Here is an 18291-nt window from a genome sequence, read left to right as displayed (position 1 = left end):
ATCGTTCAAATTTTGCTCACCTTTGCCTCCTCTTTCCTCTCCTCCACCCCCCACCACCTCTCTCTCTCGCTCCGCTTCTCCTTCCTTTTCTTCTCTTTCGATTTCTGTATCTTCCACCAAGATTCTCCGTTTCTTTCTTCTGCCTCCCCGTCCGTTCTCGTATTCTACCACGATGGTTCCCACGACTTTCGGCTTGAACCAAACTACCAACGCTTCTGCCCTTTTTTTTTGTTCTTCCCTTTTTTCTTCCCTCGGTATCATCGTAATTATAGAACGCACATACGAGAAAAGGTCCACGTATCACCTTACGCGCCCCGTTATCGGGGTTAGAAGCGCGGATAATTGATACTATGGACATTGTCTCCTATCTTTTTCATTAATTGTTCCTTGAAACGGTTTAATCTTCGGCTCTGTGAATCTGCGACAAATCGCGACGGTGACGTGATTAATAGAATCTTTGACTGTCGACGTGATACGTTTATCTCATTACAACGATTGATTTTAAAATAGAAAAAATATCTTTTGTACAAATAGTGCTAAATTATTATTTTAAATAGTGATTAATATCCCGTAGGAATAATCTTTAAATCGCATTTTTGCTTCTTTTGGTAAAAATTGTATCGAGTTATAATTTTGAAAAATAATTATTACCCTCTTCGGTAAAAGCAGTGTTCGATTAATTTTCTAACCCCTTTGTAACAGTGTTAAATCACTCTGTATAAAATATTGATTCATCGAACGAACAAACGACGTATATCGGATAGACACTGTTCTAGGCTCATCGTCTATAGACAAAAATTGTAAGGACAGAGGTGAAAGGCAGGAGGAAGGGCGGAAGGTGTAAGGGGGAGGTAGGAGGAAGAAGGAAGGAAAGGGACGATTAACTTTTCCGAAAGCCGGGACTATTGTGCATCGCCGGACCTCCGTCGAAGTCGAGAAAAATTGGTTACTTGCCGTCACAGGGAAAAATTGATTTCCAGAAGTCGGAAACGACCGACTGAAAATAACTCTGGAATCATGGTGGTCCCGGGGCCGCGCCGGTAATTTCTATTATGGCTCGAGAGAGAGACCAATTTTGCGCCGGTGTACTTAAGGATCCTTGGGAAATGAACGGAAGATAAACTATCGGACGGAAACATCCCTAATCGCGGAAACTTACGGAGAGTGGGAGAAATCGGGGACACGAGTATACTCGCCTGAATGTCTGCGTAATGTTTGATAATTGGACTGCGGATTATTATACAAAGTAAAAATAATATAGAATCAAAATACCAAAATTAAATAAAAATTCTAAATATTTTCAGCAATTCAAAGATTGTATAGCGTGTAAAAATAAAGAACAGGCTGAAATATCAAATCTATTCGAATCAATCTCCGAGACGAAACCAGCAGTTAAGCGGAAGTTTTAACGAGAAACCGAAAATCCATTAGCGACATATAATGTCATGTTATCCCATCGGAATTCGAAGCAACAAAACAGACGCGAAACAGAAGTAAAAAGCCGAGCGAGACCGGAAGCAAAAATTGTATCTCCCAAGATCCGGCCACGGCTTGCAATTAGTTCGTTCGGAAAATTGATATTAGATGGAGGAACATCGGTAGCTTAGTAATTAGGACCGGGCGACGCTTCCTTTGAAACAAGGATGAGGTACCGCCGGGGCGCGGCCCACCAACAGAGATTTTAGTGAAAATTAAGACAGGTAAGAATCTTTCTGTCAATTAGCGGGAGTCAGCAGATTTCACACACCAACGATACCTGTTAGAAAATCGTCGTACCTGTCACGTAGCGCCGTTTACTGTTCCCGTCGCACAGACAAAATTCCGTCTGTATTTTTAAAAATAATTAGGTAAATCTAAACGAGATATTATTAATTTCTATTCCATATAAAAATACGCGGTCTAATCATTATTCGCTAGAGCGTAAGATTTTAACGCTGAAATATTTTACTTTTTTCCTTCTATTTTATAGAATATTTTATTTTTTTCCTTCTTTCTATAGTCACGACGCGTTAAGAAAATAATGATTCGCTACAGTGTAAGATTATAACGCTGAAATTATTTTCTTGATACAACGTGACCATAGACTAAAAAGAGAAAATAAAATTGGAGACATGCAAGCTGCCAACACCTTCGGCACGAAACCATTTCACACCGGGAGGAGGCACGCTCGTGGAATCTTGTCTAGTATAGCAACACGACCGGGCCACATCGAATGCATGACTGTCGGCGTATCTTAAAGCGTCCGAGGGATCCCGTCTAAAGAAAAATGAAACAATCCTGCTCTCTTTTCGAAAACAATCCGGCGCATTGAGGCCGGCGATACAATGGGCCTTCTGCCGATCTAAAGAGTCCTCTCGTAAAACAACGGTTCGTCCAAACTACAGAAAAGATTCTTGCCACGGGCGTAGAGAGAGAGAGAGAGAGAGAGAGAGAGAGGGGTGGGAAGGGAGCAAAGGAAAAGAGAGAGCGGTAGTTGCAGCGTAACAATGTGGCACCCTCCTGTGTGATAGAGTGGCTCTCCGATCGAGAGTAAAGTTTTTATTTCCGAAACTCTCCTACTGTTATGTTGTTGCCGGCGCGTAAACGACGTCAATTTCCAGCCGCAGCCGCGGCAATTATGCTCTTCGCACCGCGACGAATTTCTTCAACAATGTTGCTCATAATGTATATAATACTTATAATATTTATAAAATTAATATTTATAAAATATAGAATTATATTTATAAAAATAATAGGTATTTCACATTGTCTCGGTGTTGGTATAATTTATTCTAAGGAGCCGCGTCCACGGCATGCGATTTATCGTAAATCGTTGCGGCCCTTCGTTTCGCGCGCCCGAGAAAATTGCAACGTTTGCAGCGCGTGTAAATGACACGGTGAACGAGAGAATTGGAAATAACTTATCGGCGAACACCGGGGAGTGATCCCCGCACGCGGAGGGAACGTTAAAATTCGGTGCCGATGCACGGACGCGATGGATCGGCGCGACGGGCGCCGGTGGTGTGTGGTGCATGCATACGCGCAAACAGAAATTACACGGTTCGAATTGACGACCCGGCGCTCCACATTCTGACGCTCGCTAAATTTCAACGTTCAGCGAGCAAGGGCGCCAATTCCCAATAATTATCCACTTAAATCGTATAGTCGCGAGTAATTATGCGAGGGTGCGAGGGTTAATTTGATAATTGTATTATTCCGTTAGGAATAAATACCACCTTTCCGGAATGCAAATCTTGCGATTCGGGAATGCCTTTTTCTTTTCTCTCTCCGTCGCCGAATTTTTCTCGAAACCGAGTTTTTCACTTTCGTTGGTGAAATCGCGAATTTTCGAATCTCGAGAAGTTCAATTTGGACTTTGTTTTCTGGTTTCGTATCGAAAGCTGTAGCTGAAAAAGCTGATCGAGTTTTCAGATTATTTTAAATAGAAAGATATATTTCTTAATAACAAAATTGGTATGTTTTAATAATAATTTGGTACGTGTAATTTGGTGTTTAATGTTACAGTGAAATCGTGGAAATGATATAAAGGAACACGGGCCGCAACGCGCAGGGAGATTGGAAGAATAGAACGCGCTGCATTCGGCTGCATACAAGATTTGAAGTAGGGAGAAGCACGCGTCTGCCACGCTCCCCGTATACACACCTGGGGCCAGTTGGCTAGCGAGAGGAATCTCTTCCACCCTAGGTACAAACAGTGTCCAATTATTAACAAATTATGATCGCGAAATGGGAACTCTTCCGAAAATAAGAAAAAGAAAAAAACCGGGGATCGTTCTGGAAATGAAACTTCCTTGTTCCAGATATAATAAACGTGGAGCTGAACTATGACGCAACACGGTGGCTTTTTTATGGTCACCTTTGGAAATCGAGGAGGATGATCGACCTTTAAACAGGTAGCGTACAATACAGAACCAATTTTTGTTCTGTTTGTTTTTTAAACTTCTTTTACGATTATAGAAATTCATTTATTTAACTTTCATGTTGTCAAAATTCTTCGTATCGAAATTAATCATATTAAAATATGATATTATTAATATTATAATATAGTATAGTCCAACGATTCTGTTTTAAGAACGATATATTTTTAGGTAGTGAAAATTCGAAATTGCATCAACAATGTGCTTCCATTCGCAAAATTATTCTGGGAAAAATGGACTCTGCAAATATTTGTTCAACTCACTGTGCACGCTACCTTTTCGCCCAGGTTTGTAACTCATTAGTGAGGGTCCAAGTAGTCAGGTACATAAAAGTGACTCTGAACAAACAGACGGTACCGTTCCCAGTCTGATGTTCGCGCTGTGACGAAATTAACACGTTTGTTAAACTGTGAATTACCGAACTGCTCAAACTTAATGAGATCTTGTTATATTTACTATAATTTTTATCCTGTTGTTTATATGATTACATTTTTTAAAAATGTGCAGATAAAGAAAGAAATTGTTTGCAATATTTTACACTGAAAAGAAACACTCCGTTGCACTGGATCGTGTGCATTTGAAATATAATTAATGCAAGGTGTTCTTCTAGTAGAATTGCGCACACTTCTTCGACAAAACAAATATACTTGATTATGATACCGAATGAAACCTACTGCAAGAAAGGAACTTCGAATGATTGCTTTTCAGCTGAAGCTGAAGGAACCTCCGCTTGATTGATTTCACTTCCTTCCCGCGATATCATACAAGTTCCTCCGAAACTTATTAATTCGTCTTTTCATGGACGTACTAATTTTCGTTTAATATATTCTTTCATTATTATGCGGATAGCAAATTGAGAAGGTGTTAATTCTCTTCTTATTTATCTATAAATTGTAGAAACGAAGAATTATATATAGTTGATTAATTAATGTATTAAAATTGAAATGGTTTCTTTATTTCATATTTTTATCAAAATTACACCTTTTAAAATTTTTATTTAATACTATTTTAAGCAAAGTTGTTAAAGGTCGCTTATTTTCTGCATTCTGTGTAATTAGCAAATTAAATCGGTGAATTACGTAGCAAAAAATATCGATAGAAATTCCAGCGGATTCAATGAGCGTGCAATTCGCCCGAGTTCTCTGTAAAGCATTAAAGAGACTCGTTCGTGCAAACAGCCACGCGAAAAAAGGTACAAAACTAAGCGGCAGCCTGGTGCCGGTTTTGGCGCTCTCTAAAACGCCTCGACTGATGATCGTATTTGAGATAACCCGGTTAACCTCTCTAGCCCGTTATTATAATATTTGCCAAGCCAAAATATAATAATTGCTTACTTACTCGAACCCAATTTACCAAAACGATCATGCGCGTCGCGGATCGCTTGTGACGATACGTGTACACCCAGGTTAGGTCAAATTAATACTTTCGCTCGTCGATTTTTCATTCAATATCTCTCGTTTCAATTCTTCGAGAAATTCAATTCCACTTTGTATTTCTCAGTGCTAGTAATTAAATTATACTCGACACTTTATTAGACAACTGACGTCTTTATATAAATATGTAATTTTTATGAAACTTTAAAAAAACGGAAAGGAAACAGTTGAAACGAGGGTGGTGGATAAATAGAAAACTTGAAATTGCACTTTGTATACCATTTAATTACACTTCCATATAAATTGCAAATAATTATCTGGGTAACAGAATCCGCTACTCGGCTCTACGTTCTTCGATCGCTATCACGATTCATCTATAGATATTTCACGTTCCCAGAATCCCGATCCTAATCGGATCGCACACCCATTATTCCTCCCTGGAAGCTTTGTTAGCTCTCTCGTCGTCCTCCCAGTGCTTCTCGAAATCGTTCTTAATATCGATCAGCAAGCTTTGCCTGCACAATCTGGCGATCGTGCTCAGATCGCTCTGCTCTTTGCCGCAGATCAACCGAATAAATTTACACTTGTTCACGATCTTGGCGAGCGAGCCGCCAGGCTTCTGCAGCCTGGAAGACGTTCTCGGAAGAGACTCGCATCCACGGCCAGCTTCGGTCAGCCTCTGGAAGATATCAGGATCCACGTTGATCATGCCAGTGCTGGCAGACTTCGCTCGATCCGACAGAGACAGGTCCGATCCGCTCGACGCGTCTATCTCATCCTCTTTTCTAGTTTCCTCCATTTTCACTTTCCTCGCCGATGACGCTCTTGCTTCTGCCCCACGGCGATCATCTCTCCCCTCTAAATCGGCCCTAGTTACAACCCTGGAGAAACTCCGATCGTCGAAGGTCGACGGCTCCATGACGGAATGGAAGAGCGGGCCGCCGCGCCGCGACAGGAAATCCTCTTTCGCGCGACGCATCCTCAGAGAACGCGACTCCAAGGTCAGCTCCTCGGAAATCGAACTTCGACCGTCCCTTTTTGCCACCACGCTCGACAGAATCTGCAGTTTGTGCATCAGATCCGAGGAATTAGGATCGAAGGATCCCTCGTTCCTCTTCTCCTGCCGTTTTCCCGTGATCGACGATCGATCCTCTTCCAGCTTCACTTGAATTTCCTTCTCCTCTTCCGCCAATGTCGCGTCCTGCAGCCGACTAAATCTCGATTCTCTGAACACGTCGTTCTCGCTGGTCAACGACGACGTCCTCTTGCTCTTGTACACGATCTCTGGATCGTTTCTAGACGTCTTCGACTCGTGATCTTTGGACGACGAGCCCAGTGGCCACGGAAGGGAGAACGACATCCGCGTTAACATATCCGGACGGTACACCTTCGGCGACGTAGACCTGGATTTCGTCTTCGTTTTCAGGGAATATGCCTGATCGCTGTCGGAGCTATTACTGTTCTTCCGACGGGAGTTGTAGTCTTCTTCCCGCCGGAACGGGGAGAAGATCATCCGCTTGGTTCTCATCAGCACGTTTCGCGTCGGCGAGTACTGCTTCTTCGGCTTTTCGGAGATCGACGAATCCTCGATCGCGCATCCAGCATCGTCGCCCGTGGATTTTGGATCGTCGATCGTCGATCGGGCCTCGTGGATATCCGTGGCATTGTTCTCTTGGGTATCGATCGATCGATGTAAGGCTTTCGAGCTTCCTGTGCAGCCTTTGATGATCGAAGAACCGATCGACTTGGCACGCGTGTCCTCGTTCGTTGTCCGTGTCGCTTCGCTGCGGCCGTAGTCGCCGTTGCAAGGATTTTTCGACGGCACGGTGGACGTCGTTTCCACTTCGCATTGTTTTAGGTGGTCCGACGTCAGCTTCGATTTGATTAGCGTCGAAGCCTCTGGGATGCCATTGTTCCGGCTTTGAGGACTCGGCCGTTTCGCGTACGATTCGAACGGGCTACGATCGAACACGCTCGATTTAATTTTGAACAGGTTGAACGGCTTGGTGAGATTCGGTGAGGGGTCCTCGTTCTCTTGGTTCGCGTGGCGCAGGTTCTCGTAGTTGGCACTTTCTGAAAATCGGTAGACAATTTTTATTAATATATATATTATTTAAGTAGATATTTCATTATTATATTCTCAAACTTTAGATACTTTCACGCGTCTCAAAAGTATAAAAATATCTAAAGTTTGAGAATATAATAATGAAATATCTACTTAAATAATATATATTAATAAAAATTGTTTTGTTCTAATTACTTTCACGCGTCTCAAAAGTATAAAAATAATTAAAAATTTATCGTTAACAAAAATAGTAACTGACCTAACTTATAAGTAGCCAAAGACCCAGGCGATGATTCCCTGTCGCACGTTTCATAGTTGGTGACCGGTCGTCTGTCGACGAGGGAGCAGTAATAGGGATCTTCCCCGTTCTTGACGTTTTCGTATTCGTTGTCCGGTTCCGGTCTAACCGCGGCAACATGCTGAACGAGGCAGCTGCCTCCATCTTGCACGGCGCTCCGTTGATCGTCGGCCTCCCTACAGTGCTTCTCCTCGCTCGATAAATCCTGGTTGTACCGACAGGTTTGCCAATGTTCATTGTGCTATAGTAAAACTAAATCCCGATGAAAAGCGTTCGTTTCTCAATTTGTCATTGCCGCAAGATCCGATCTAAGCTAATCGCGTTATAATACGCGTCAAAGCAAAATCGTACAGAAAAAAAGAGAAAAAAAGGGCGGAGTCGGCAAACGAGCAACGAGATCTCGATCGTTTACAGGCTCGCACTATAGCGTCGAACTGCTATCAATGCACGTATTACACACGGTTGCTTCTATGCTGGTTAATAGTATCTAGTTAGCGGAAGAAGTTATGGCAGACAGCGAATGAGAAGACTCTCAGCACCAGGATAATACGAAATTGCATCAAATCTACCGTCGATTCTTTTACGCTTCTCGCTAAAGCCGAACGTTTTCCAAGATTCCATCTGCGAACGGTTTCGCATTCGTCGGACCCTAATGTGTGAAACAAGCATTATAAATTCTTCAGTTTTTCTGTTCATTTATTATATAATTATCGGTCGTAAGATCTAGATTTGATCGTCAACTCACCGTCGAGTCTCTGTTCTACCGTGACACCGTCAACGGGGCGTTGCTCATTGACCGACGCAGGCGCAGCTTCCACCCTGAAAATATCGAAATCTACGAAGGTACAGTTGCCTTTTTTAAACGTGTCGTGTGTCGTATACTTCTCAACGAGATCCTCGTCGGCCAGTTTCATCAACACCTCGGCGGTCCTCGTAGTTCCATCGTGGTCCATCACGGTGCTCGCGTTTCTAGGCTCTTTATACACTTCGTCGTTATTGTCAAAATGGACGGAATCATCGTCGCAATGATTATCTTTTTGCATCACATCCAAAGAGGGCAAATATCCCACGTTTTCTAAACTCGACGAATTCCTCTTCGACGCGTTTTCAACTCGCCTCTCCGACTCGAAGCTTTGGTTGCTCGAGCCGCTTTCTCTCGGCGAATTTTTCCCGCGATCCTGCCGCTGCTTCCGGTTCAGGTTGTCCTCGATGAAGAGCACAGGGGACGGCTCGTGGCTGGACGTAACAGTTCCAAGCGGCACCGCGATGCTGGTAGTCTCGCTGGCTGCAACCGAGTAGACCGGGGTCTGGTGCGGTTGCATTCTCTTCAGGGGACTCGCCGTCTCCTCGATCACGTCCTCGATGTCGACTATCATCGCTTCCGGTTCCGAGTCGTCCATCAGAATGTCCTCGGCAATCTCTTCCACCCTTTGCCGATTGCCTGTCGACCAGAAACGCGATTATCGACGCAGGTTTCAATCGAAGTGTGCAGTTCTATTGGATTCCATTTTTATGGTATAAGATAGTATATACTGTATTATATTTTAAAATATTTGAAATATTTAAAATATAAATTATATGTATTATATTTTAAAATATTTGAAATATTTAAAATATAAATTATATGTATTATATATTTTAAAATCTTTGAAATATTTAAAATATAAATTATATGTATTATATTTTACAAAATATAAATTATATTTTAAAATAATATATTGGATGCCTACTTGACATTAGCAAATTGCCGGTACCGTCAGAATTTTCCAACGCGCTTGCCACGCGATTTAATAATTGCAGGCTCGTCGGACGACGTATAAAAGACTCGCGAACGATGCTTCTCGCAATTAGGTCGTCGACGGACTTCGATCTTGTTAGATTGCGATCGCTGAAGAACATTTGCTCGCTGGATCCAGCTTCTAAAAAATTCGTTATCATTTAAATCAATGCTCCAGTAAAATTTCCTAAATTGTCTGAATTATTTCCTGAATTATTTCCTGAATTAATTCAGCATTTGTAGACTGAAAGAAAATTTGGTTTTGTCGTAGCACACTCACTGGTGGTCGGTGTAATCGGATTTTCGACGTCCGACTCTCTGAGAAGCGGATCGTACGCGGGCCCCAGCAGACGGAACGTGGACGATCTCGGCGATATCCCGCGATATTTTTCCCAATCGTACAATTTCCTCGTGAATTCTCGCGATATACCTTCGAAGCGATAAGAGCCGGCCGATGTTTGCACCAGAACTTCGTCGGTGCTGTTCGAGTCCCTTGCAGCGTCCATGTACGACCTAAAACGATGTGAGAACATCGATATTACAATGAAATCATAATTCACGGTAATTTTCGGTGAATTTTGAATGTTTTTCTGGAATTTCTAACCTGTGCAAATTGGTAAAATACAAGAATTCGTTTTAGGAAATTATTAAGTTAGACAAGACTTCAAAGTGCTGTAACTTTAAAAAATGTCCAGTATACGTAATAATTACTTCGCACTGGCGTCGACGAACTTATCCGTTTGCTGTCGTTCAGTTTCCCTGCGCCGTTTGACGGTGTCCCTGTTGAACTGCGCCAGAGCCTTCTCCAAAGTGAGAAACTCGGTTTCGTCGATGCCGGTGCCGATTCCAAGGCGGCTGAACTTCGCCCTGGAGTGCTCCTCGTCCCCGTTGCTCTCGTGCATTCTCTTCCACACGTCCATCTTCCGAAGGAAGTCCTCGGACAGGTGGGTCCTGCCGCCATTGGCAGCGTCGCCGAAATTAGTGCGCTGCCCCGCGACTTCTCGATTCCTGAACTCGGTTTTCGTGGGCGACTTCCAGAGCTGCCAATCGGTTAAGCGACGACGATTGAACCTCTGCTGTTCGAACGTCGCGCTACCACGTCGCTCCTTCTTCACGCGTTTCCAATCCTGCAGCTTCTTCCTGAACTCGAAGGACAGCCGCTCCTCGGACAGGAAGTGCTCCCTGGGGTTCGCGAAACTCGGCGGCGCCTCGCGGACGCCGCTGTCCTTCGTTTGCGGGCGCGGCGACAGGTTCTTCATGCGCTCCCATTCGACCAGCTTCCGGTGAAACTCGGCGCCCAGTTTCTCGCGTAGGACTCGGTAATCTCGTTGGGTGTCCGGCTGCGCGTGCAACGCGGTCAGTTGCTCGAGGTCCTCTGCGCTGGCGCTGCAACTGCCGGGTGTCGAAAACTCTTGACCTGTCGGCAGAAATACGAAGAATTAGGAGTTAATTGATCGAGCTTTAATTTCGATGTAGGCGCGATTGTATTGCAAATGCATTGTAATTCAATTACATTGTAAATTATTCACATCATAATTTGTATATCAGATCTCCGTTAAATTAAATTACAATGTAATTTATAAAAATTATTTATACATTATTATAATTAATTTCTAAAATTAGGAATCACCGCATAATGAATTAATAGATAATATTATACAGATGAAATTACGTAGAAGAGACAAGAATTCCTTATGAACTGTATTTCAATCGAAAAATAATTAATAATTTCATTAACTACAATTTTTGAACTACGTAATTGAATTACGAATAATTAAATAATAATTTTTATTGTATTATAGTCACAGTGTGCGAGTTTTCGGTCACAAGTGAATTGTTTCGCGGCATCGAAAAATCAATGAATCGATTCACCCTTCGCGCATTATTACATTATATTGGCATGTTCACGTCAAAATTGGCAGCTCAGATAATTTCAAAAACTTGTAAATATCCAAATTTTCTCCGAGTTTCGACTCGCAATCTCAGCCACAATGGCACAGGACTGTACCAAAGTGAGAAAAGTGTAACATCCTCGTCGAAATGCGAGGAATATCAAGAGAAGGTTAACAAATGTCCGAGACTGAAAGAATCGGTTATGTGTTGCAGAAGATTTTTCCAGAAAGAAGTTTACCCGCAACCAAAAGTACGAGACATGCTCGCATAATATATTTATTTGTTTAGGATATTATTTAGGCTATTTTCGGCTATTTTTAGGTTATTATTTAGGCTATTTTAGGATATTATTATTGCAATTACTTAGGCTCCATTAATATAACCATTCAGGCTTTATTAAAATAATTAAACTCCGTTCAATATTTTCATCTAGATTTATTTAATTTATAAAATCTAGACAGGCAACTGACCAGGCATTTGTTCAATTTCCAGTGCAAAGAACAGACCACCCTGGAAGACTACACGAAGCTTCGGGAGAAGATAAGGGCGCAAGGGGATGCGTTCTTGAAGACCGTGAAAGAGAGGTCGTCGTCCGCGATCAATGAGCTGAACGGCTACATAGCGTCAGCGAAGCACAAGGAAGAAGCTCAACTGAGGCGATTGTCTTCGACCAACGAAGAAAAGTTGAAGCGACTGATGGGCTTAGACGTCGCGTTTGCCACGAAGCAACGGGAATGCGTGTTGTCGATGAACCATCGAACGCAACTGCATCTGGAAACGCTTCGATGCGATCTGATAGCGCGAACGATTAGACTGGTGAAAATGGCGGAGCGCGTCGAACAAGACACGATGATTTGCATCGGCCAGGCGGAGTCTCTCGTGAAAGCTTGCGGCAAGTGCAGGGACGTGCAGCAGTTGAAGGCCTGCTTGAAAGAGAACGACGACGCCGCGACGGTGAAATTGGAGAACGGATTGAAATGCGCGAATGTTAGTTTAGAGGAAATCGAGGCGTACAAGCTGAGCATAATCAAATACTATGCTGTATTGTCGTCGGATGCTGTCAGCACGTACAGCAAAGAGAGCGAGAAGTTCTCGAAGTATTTGGATAACTGTATCTTTGCCATTACGGGGAAGAACAAATAAAACGAACGACACACGAGATTTGTTCATTCCATTGCTTAATTGTTTCATTACATATTTCTGCTGATTAATTTAGCGAATACCGTGCCACGTTAATTCTTTGACAATTTTCAAAATTTATTTTTATTGTGTTGGATTAACCCTTTGCTCGATACATTTAGTTAACGTAATATGTTATTTTATATAAGCGGCGATTATGATTCAGACGTTGGTGACGAGGGTAGATAATTTTTGGAGAGTTTGTGAGAATAGTAGTTCATGTCGTTTACCGTTTTGTAGGAACATTTGTCTTGAACCGACTTTAACAGGACTTGGCGGAATGCTAAGAGGAGAATTAGTCAGGAACGCACGTCTGACTTTACTCCATTTGGAATCTTGTCCCCGTATTCTCGACGCTATGGACTCTTCGATGGCCGATTGCTGTGTGGACAAAGAGAACAGGCTCTGTTAAGACAATAGACATTATAGAACAATTCTTTTTTCAATATAGCACTGAACCTGACAAAGTATGATAGGCTGCTTTGCCCAATGAAAATTGATATTTGCAAAATTCTGTATTATAAAAGTTGCTCCGATAATGCAATTTAATTATTTTTCCACAAAAGAGACTTTACAACTTCTAAAATTGTCAAGTAACAAAATAAAATAATCACAAAATTAAGAGAAGAAAATAATTGTAAAGCGAAGAGAACAAAATAATTGTAAAGCGAAAAGAACAAAATAATTAAAAAATCAGAGAATAATTTTGACCATGCTAGGTTTAGAGACTAGATTTATTTAGGTCCATTATGAAAAACCATGCAGAATTATGATAAAAGAAATATTATTTATAACTGTTTAAATAATAGAATCATCGAGACGAGTGACATATTTATTATTTCTCTTTCGCATCGTTAAACTTTGAGAACCAAGGGTTTGCGAACTATCATAGCACTCGATAAGTGACGATACTCTTCGCGTAACTAGCTAGAAGCGGAATTTTGTTTTTCATTGTGGAAAGAAAATAATTCCAGAAGACGCGAGCCGTCATCGGTGATCAACGCTTCGCGTTACACCGAGGGGAACGTCAAACGTTGACGGCTTCCGTTTGATAGAGATCTGGCCTATCATGCGCGGCATAATAAAGTTTTATTTCGATTCCTCGGTTTTCAAAACAAACTGCAAAGCTTTCGAAAAAGCAATTTTCTGGTTTACTTTTTATAATTTCGCTCTTTAAAAATGTCTGTGGCAAATTTACAATATTACGTAATATTAGTATTTGTAATGATATTATCGATAATTCTAAAATCGATAATATTATTATTATTATACTAATATATAAAATTTTCTTAAAATAATATTTAAATAATTTATACAATTAAAATATAAAATGTCCTATTATTATACTAAAATAGTGACAGTCTTGTCGATTTTAAATTAAAATTCATTTACTCTTGCGCAACTTGTCAAAATAATTCTCGTAAGTATAAGATGGGTGAAAACATGCTAACCTGTCGTTTAAAATGTTTAGCGGACGATTGTTCTCGTTGCATATTTCGGAGCAGAGGAGAATGCCCGCTAGGAGTGTGCGCGTTCGAAGAAAGCGACGAATTAGATTCTGGGGAAGGCACACACCTGATGTCATCATTCAGCGAAGGGATTGTGATGGTCAGAGCTGGGGGTGGCCTCTTCGTAGTTGATCTTGCAGCACCCTTTTCATCGATAGCGTTCGATGCACACGCGGTTCCGTTTTTCTCTTCTGCGACGCGGATCTGCTTGCCTGGACCGTTCTGCGATCAAATGATTGCGTCAATGCTTCACGCTGATAATAGGTGAGTTACTTATTACAGTAATAATTATAATAATACCATTGCTACTACTATCAATATTATTATTATTTATTGTAGTAATAATTATTAATACCATTATTACTGCTACTACTAATATTATTATTATTATAGTAATGATTATCCTAATACTAACAATAATAGTTATAATGTTAACGTGTTAGTTTCAATTAAAATTTGAGTTTTCATCGCGAGTAGAAAATGATAGCCTTGATCTTTGAGCTCGGAATTCTCGTGTTCAACATCTGCTTGATCCAGTGTTTATACACGAAAAGAGAACGTAAACTGAATCATTGCTTATAGATCCTCTCAAGTGTTATAATTAGCAAAATGGTTTAACTTATTGTTGAAGCCACATCTTCACTTATTTTACTGTAAATTCCTCCTGTTCGAAACGAGTTCAGTCATCGATTTTAAACCACGTTCTCTTCGATTATCTAACGATCGAATCTTTATATAATTACTATATTCTTGCTGTAAAAATATCGAATGATACAACTACATAATTTTAAATAATTTTAAAAGACCCATACAAATTAATATTTGTTTATTTTCAATTATTTTTAGTTTAAAGAATTTTCTAACTGGAAAATTTCCTCTCATAAAATAATTTACGAATATTATTTATTCATTGGTTTTGTAGGTTATTAAATAGTGAGTATTATTTAATGAAGCGACTTTTATTCGCTTTTATTTAATTGACTTTTCTGACTTTATTATATCCATTATAACTCTACGCAGGCATCTGATTTCTAAAGTATAGTCAACAGCTAAAAATCAAGGGTTAATAATTAAAAGTCGAAGGTTAATAGCGATAGGTACATTATGATGAAACGAATGCCGTTGGTATAGCTAAATTAGCAGCATCTTAGCGGACGGACTAAACTCGCTAGGCGTGGCAGTTTCGCGCGCGTATTATCGTGGATATTTTTAAATCGCAACATGTTCACCGATAGTCCGCGAGGAACCAACGATTATTCGAGCATCTATGACCACAAGATAAATACTCAAATAACAATACTATCGAACGAACATAAACCCTAGTCATCGTCGTAACGAGAGAACCTCGTAAAATGTTCCCACGACGAATGTTAAGTAACAATAACAGATGATAATCTATCGAAACCGTAACCAATCATTATAATAACTAGAAATAAAAAAAGGAAAATGAAAATTATTCTCAATTAATTATAAGAAAAGGAAGTTCAATTTTTAGCATAGAATCTATAGTGTAGTTATTACTAGATTGCTGATCTTGGTGCGAAATAAAAATCATTTTTATTAATTGCAAGATGTAGAAGCTGCATAGACATTTATATCTTTTTTAAATAAATTTAATAAGTTAGTAATTATGTAATGATATTTTCAAATTGTCTAAATGTTTTTGTGCTGTTGCGTCTGATCTAGTTATATTTGACATAAATAAATAAAATCCAGTTATTATACTAACTTCGTAATAAATCGATGTTTGCAATCGACGACTGATCATTGAAACTATACCACTATTATATTATTATTATACTACTACTATACTGAACATTGTAACTAAACTACTGCATAAATGTTTTCAGGCAACAAGCAACACCATAATTAATCATCAACTAAGGTTACTTGACAACGAATCTATCATTCGCCGACGACTGACAGTTCCTCTGACGAACTTCGCACCATGCAACGCAAAATCCGCGAAACTACAACTCGCTAAAAATCCTCCACTGCGAAAAGACTCACATCATTAGCCAGATCAGCCTCCGCGGGCCTATCATTGCGGTCAAGAGAGAGACTACGCCTGTTCGCGCACAGTTCTCTCGCCTCGTCTCTCGCTTTGGGCTCCAAATGACTGGGCATGCTTGCCAGAGAACCTAGAAGGAAATTCCGATCAGGCGACGCCTGGAAGACACGGCAACCGGCTTGGTGCTTGTTCGCACATTCGCAAGCGGCTTCGTTGGACAACGAGACGGTGGACGTTCTGCTGAAGGACGTGCCAGCGTCGGAGACGTCGTCGACGTAGAACGAGGGACTGCTGCTGCCGGAGTTGCCGGCGTCGATCTCGGGAACGCAGAGGAACTTCGAGGTTGTTGAGACCGGAGAGGTCGGAGCAGCATTGTCCAGAGCATCCGTAGCATCGTTGGCATAAGCTCGTTCCCACTTGAAGGCTGCTTTGACCCTGGTCCACTTGGAAACTTTGGGCGCGTCTTTCGAGCCCTCGTCGCCCGAAGTTTGCTTCTGGAACTTGCTCCTGGCGCGCCTCGAAGAGGAGGACACTCTGGCGTTGCGTCTCTGGAACGGAGGCTCCCTGCAGTTGGATATCATAGCGTTGAGTAGGGAATCCGCGAATCCGGTGTCCTCCTCGTAGAAGTCGCTGGCGTCGTCGTAGTCGCTAGCGAAGACGTCCTCCAGCGCGCGGTTGGCGTTGCGCAGCACTTTCAGCTTCTCGAGGCTGCGGACGCGCTTGAAGAACTTGGAGGTGCGGTGACGCAGCTCGAGGATCTGCTCTGTCAACGAATAGAGTCGGTTCAGGTGTTCGAAGGCCTCCTCGAGGCAGAGGTTGGGCACGGTTATCGTCGAGGTGGTGGAGTTTCTAGAGGGACAGTCGGAGGCTTGGCTGTCGGAGGGCGGAGTCTCTAGGTCGGCGAAGAACGCCATCATGTCCTCGTCTTCTTCCAGGGTAGTGGACTGCTGGTGGACGTTCCGCAGGTACCATTGACTCAGCCAAGGGTCCAGGGGCGGAGTAGGCAGACGAGTCTCGTCGATCTTGTCCTTGCCTCTGTGCGGAACCCTTTGTTCCCGTCCCGGCCGGTCGGCCTCTCTCCCGGCCCTTTGGCCGCCGCCGCCGCCGTCCACGGTCCGCTCGCCGCTAGCCATTTTTCTGCCTGGCTGTCACTTCGAACTCGTGGGCAAATTTGTTGATTAACAATCACACGTGCGGCTCGCGCGGTTGCGTAAGTTTATAAATAGTGGGTCCCGCGCGACATAGCACGCGAACAGGAATTTCTGGCGGCCTCTCGACGGTGCGCGACGGCCTCTCCAAACCGAACACTGACCAGGCTTCTTCTCGCGGTAGCACTTTTCGGTAGCACAGCTTCGTCGCGACACTCTGGCCCCCAGAAACCCGGCGATTCGCGTCGGAATGAACGGCGGGTATTGTTGTCCGGTTGAACGGTGCTCGGCCGCGCGCTCTGGTACCACGGAGGGTGGTGTTAGAGCCGATCGTTGCCGAGGCCCCTCACCGTTCCGAATGCATTTTTTCGGTTCGACGGTTCGGCGAGAGTCGCGGAAGAAGTGGTCCGAATTCGTATCGGCGTCCTCGCGCGATGATTATTTTCGGTAGCGAGCATTCGGTATTCGTATTTACGACGAACGGCGAGAGCGTTATTCTTGAGACGAGGCGTTCCATGCGCGCGGGGAGCATGCGCGCGGCCAGGCGAGCGTGCTGCGGAGAGCGGCAGTCGGAATGGAAGAGCGGATGAGCTTCCTGTTCTTGTCGAAAATAGACGGCGGACAGACGGGCGCGCGTGAACACTCGCAAACGTGGCCCGGCATCGGCTTGTATTTATACGCGGACGTATGCCCGACACAACGCCCGCGCGATCACTTTGTTCCGTTTTTATTTCGGACGAACTATGCGAAAACTTTCGGCGGAGGCCCGCGGCGGACCGCGCCGCACGCAGACTTTTCAACCCCTTGTCGGGACGTTGTCTTTGCCGGGACGGTAATTGGCGGGCTTGCGGGGTTTTGCCGATTTGTGAGTAAAAATTATATTTAAAAATTGTTCCTCGGTTTATGAACAGAAATGTGTGATTTCGAGGGGGATGATACGATTGTTCGAGTATTAAAAAGATCGAATGATGGTGTATTTCCTTCCCGAATTGTCTATTTTTATTTATCAGCTGAGAGACCGTCGCGGAGAATTTTTAATACAGGTAGGAAATTAATATAGTATAATACTTTGCTCGAAGCCTACGGAGCGCTGAAAATGACTAACTAGAAAAATAAAAATAA

The 18291-nt window shown here is 42.6% G+C and overlaps 2 protein-coding genes across 4 annotated transcripts; one reads left to right on the top strand and one right to left on the bottom strand.

The window, feature by feature from the left end:
- Nucleotides 1–5565: 5565 nt before the first annotated feature.
- LOC144470377 (uncharacterized) lies at nt 5566–17688 on the bottom strand. Of its 3 annotated transcripts, XM_078181428.1 has the most exons (12): nt 16218–17688; nt 16021–16151; nt 13954–14232; nt 12733–12883; nt 10142–10847; nt 9711–9943; nt 9384–9572; nt 8536–9094; nt 8399–8472; nt 8223–8302; nt 7615–7894; nt 5566–7363 (listed from the first exon to the last, which is right to left on the bottom strand). In XM_078181428.1, the coding sequence occupies exons 1-12, from the start codon at nt 17152–17154 to the stop codon at nt 5718–5720; spliced, it is 5265 nt and encodes a 1754-aa protein (XP_078037554.1). In that variant the 5' UTR covers nt 17155–17688; the 3' UTR covers nt 5566–5717. The 3 variants fall into 3 exon arrangements, with proteins under 3 accessions (XP_078037554.1, XP_078037552.1, XP_078037553.1); XM_078181426.1 differs by having other exon boundaries at nt 16021–17688; XM_078181427.1 differs by having other exon boundaries at nt 7615–7858; nt 16021–17688.
- Nucleotides 11331–12466, top strand: LOC144470378 (uncharacterized). The gene is made up of 2 exons (XM_078181429.1): nt 11331–11573; nt 11816–12466. Exons 1-2 carry the CDS (start codon nt 11331–11333, stop codon nt 12464–12466), a joined length of 894 nt encoding a protein of 297 aa, XP_078037555.1.
- Nucleotides 17689–18291: the final 603 nt, after the last annotated feature.

This window comes from Augochlora pura, chromosome 5 (genome assembly GCF_028453695.1).
Source record: "Augochlora pura isolate Apur16 chromosome 5, APUR_v2.2.1, whole genome shotgun sequence".
NCBI lineage: Eukaryota > Metazoa > Arthropoda > Insecta > Hymenoptera > Halictidae > Augochlora > Augochlora pura.
Note: the sequence above shows the minus strand (reverse complement) of the source record. Positions and strands in the feature narration are given on the sequence as shown.

Excerpts from the sequence above, each read along its gene's own strand:
- LOC144470378 (XM_078181429.1), top strand. The coding sequence starts at position 11,331 with ATGTTCACGTCAAAATTGGCAGCTCAGATAATTTCAAAAACTTGTAAA. Across the intron at positions 11,574-11,815 it reads AAGTTTACCCGCAACCAAAA|TGCAAAGAACAGACCACCCT; the intron begins GTACGAGACATG and ends TTCAATTTCCAG.
- LOC144470377 (XM_078181426.1), bottom strand. The coding sequence starts at position 17,154 with ATGGCTAGCGGCGAGCGGACCGTGGACGGCGGCGGCGGCGGCCAAAGG. Across the intron at positions 10,848-12,732 it reads ACAAATGTTCCTACAAAACG|GTCAAGAGTTTTCGACACCC; the intron begins GTAAACGACATG and ends TTCTGCCGACAG. Across the intron at positions 7,364-7,614 it reads TTTGGCTACTTATAAGTTAG|AAAGTGCCAACTACGAGAAC; the intron begins GTCAGTTACTAT and ends ACCGATTTTCAG.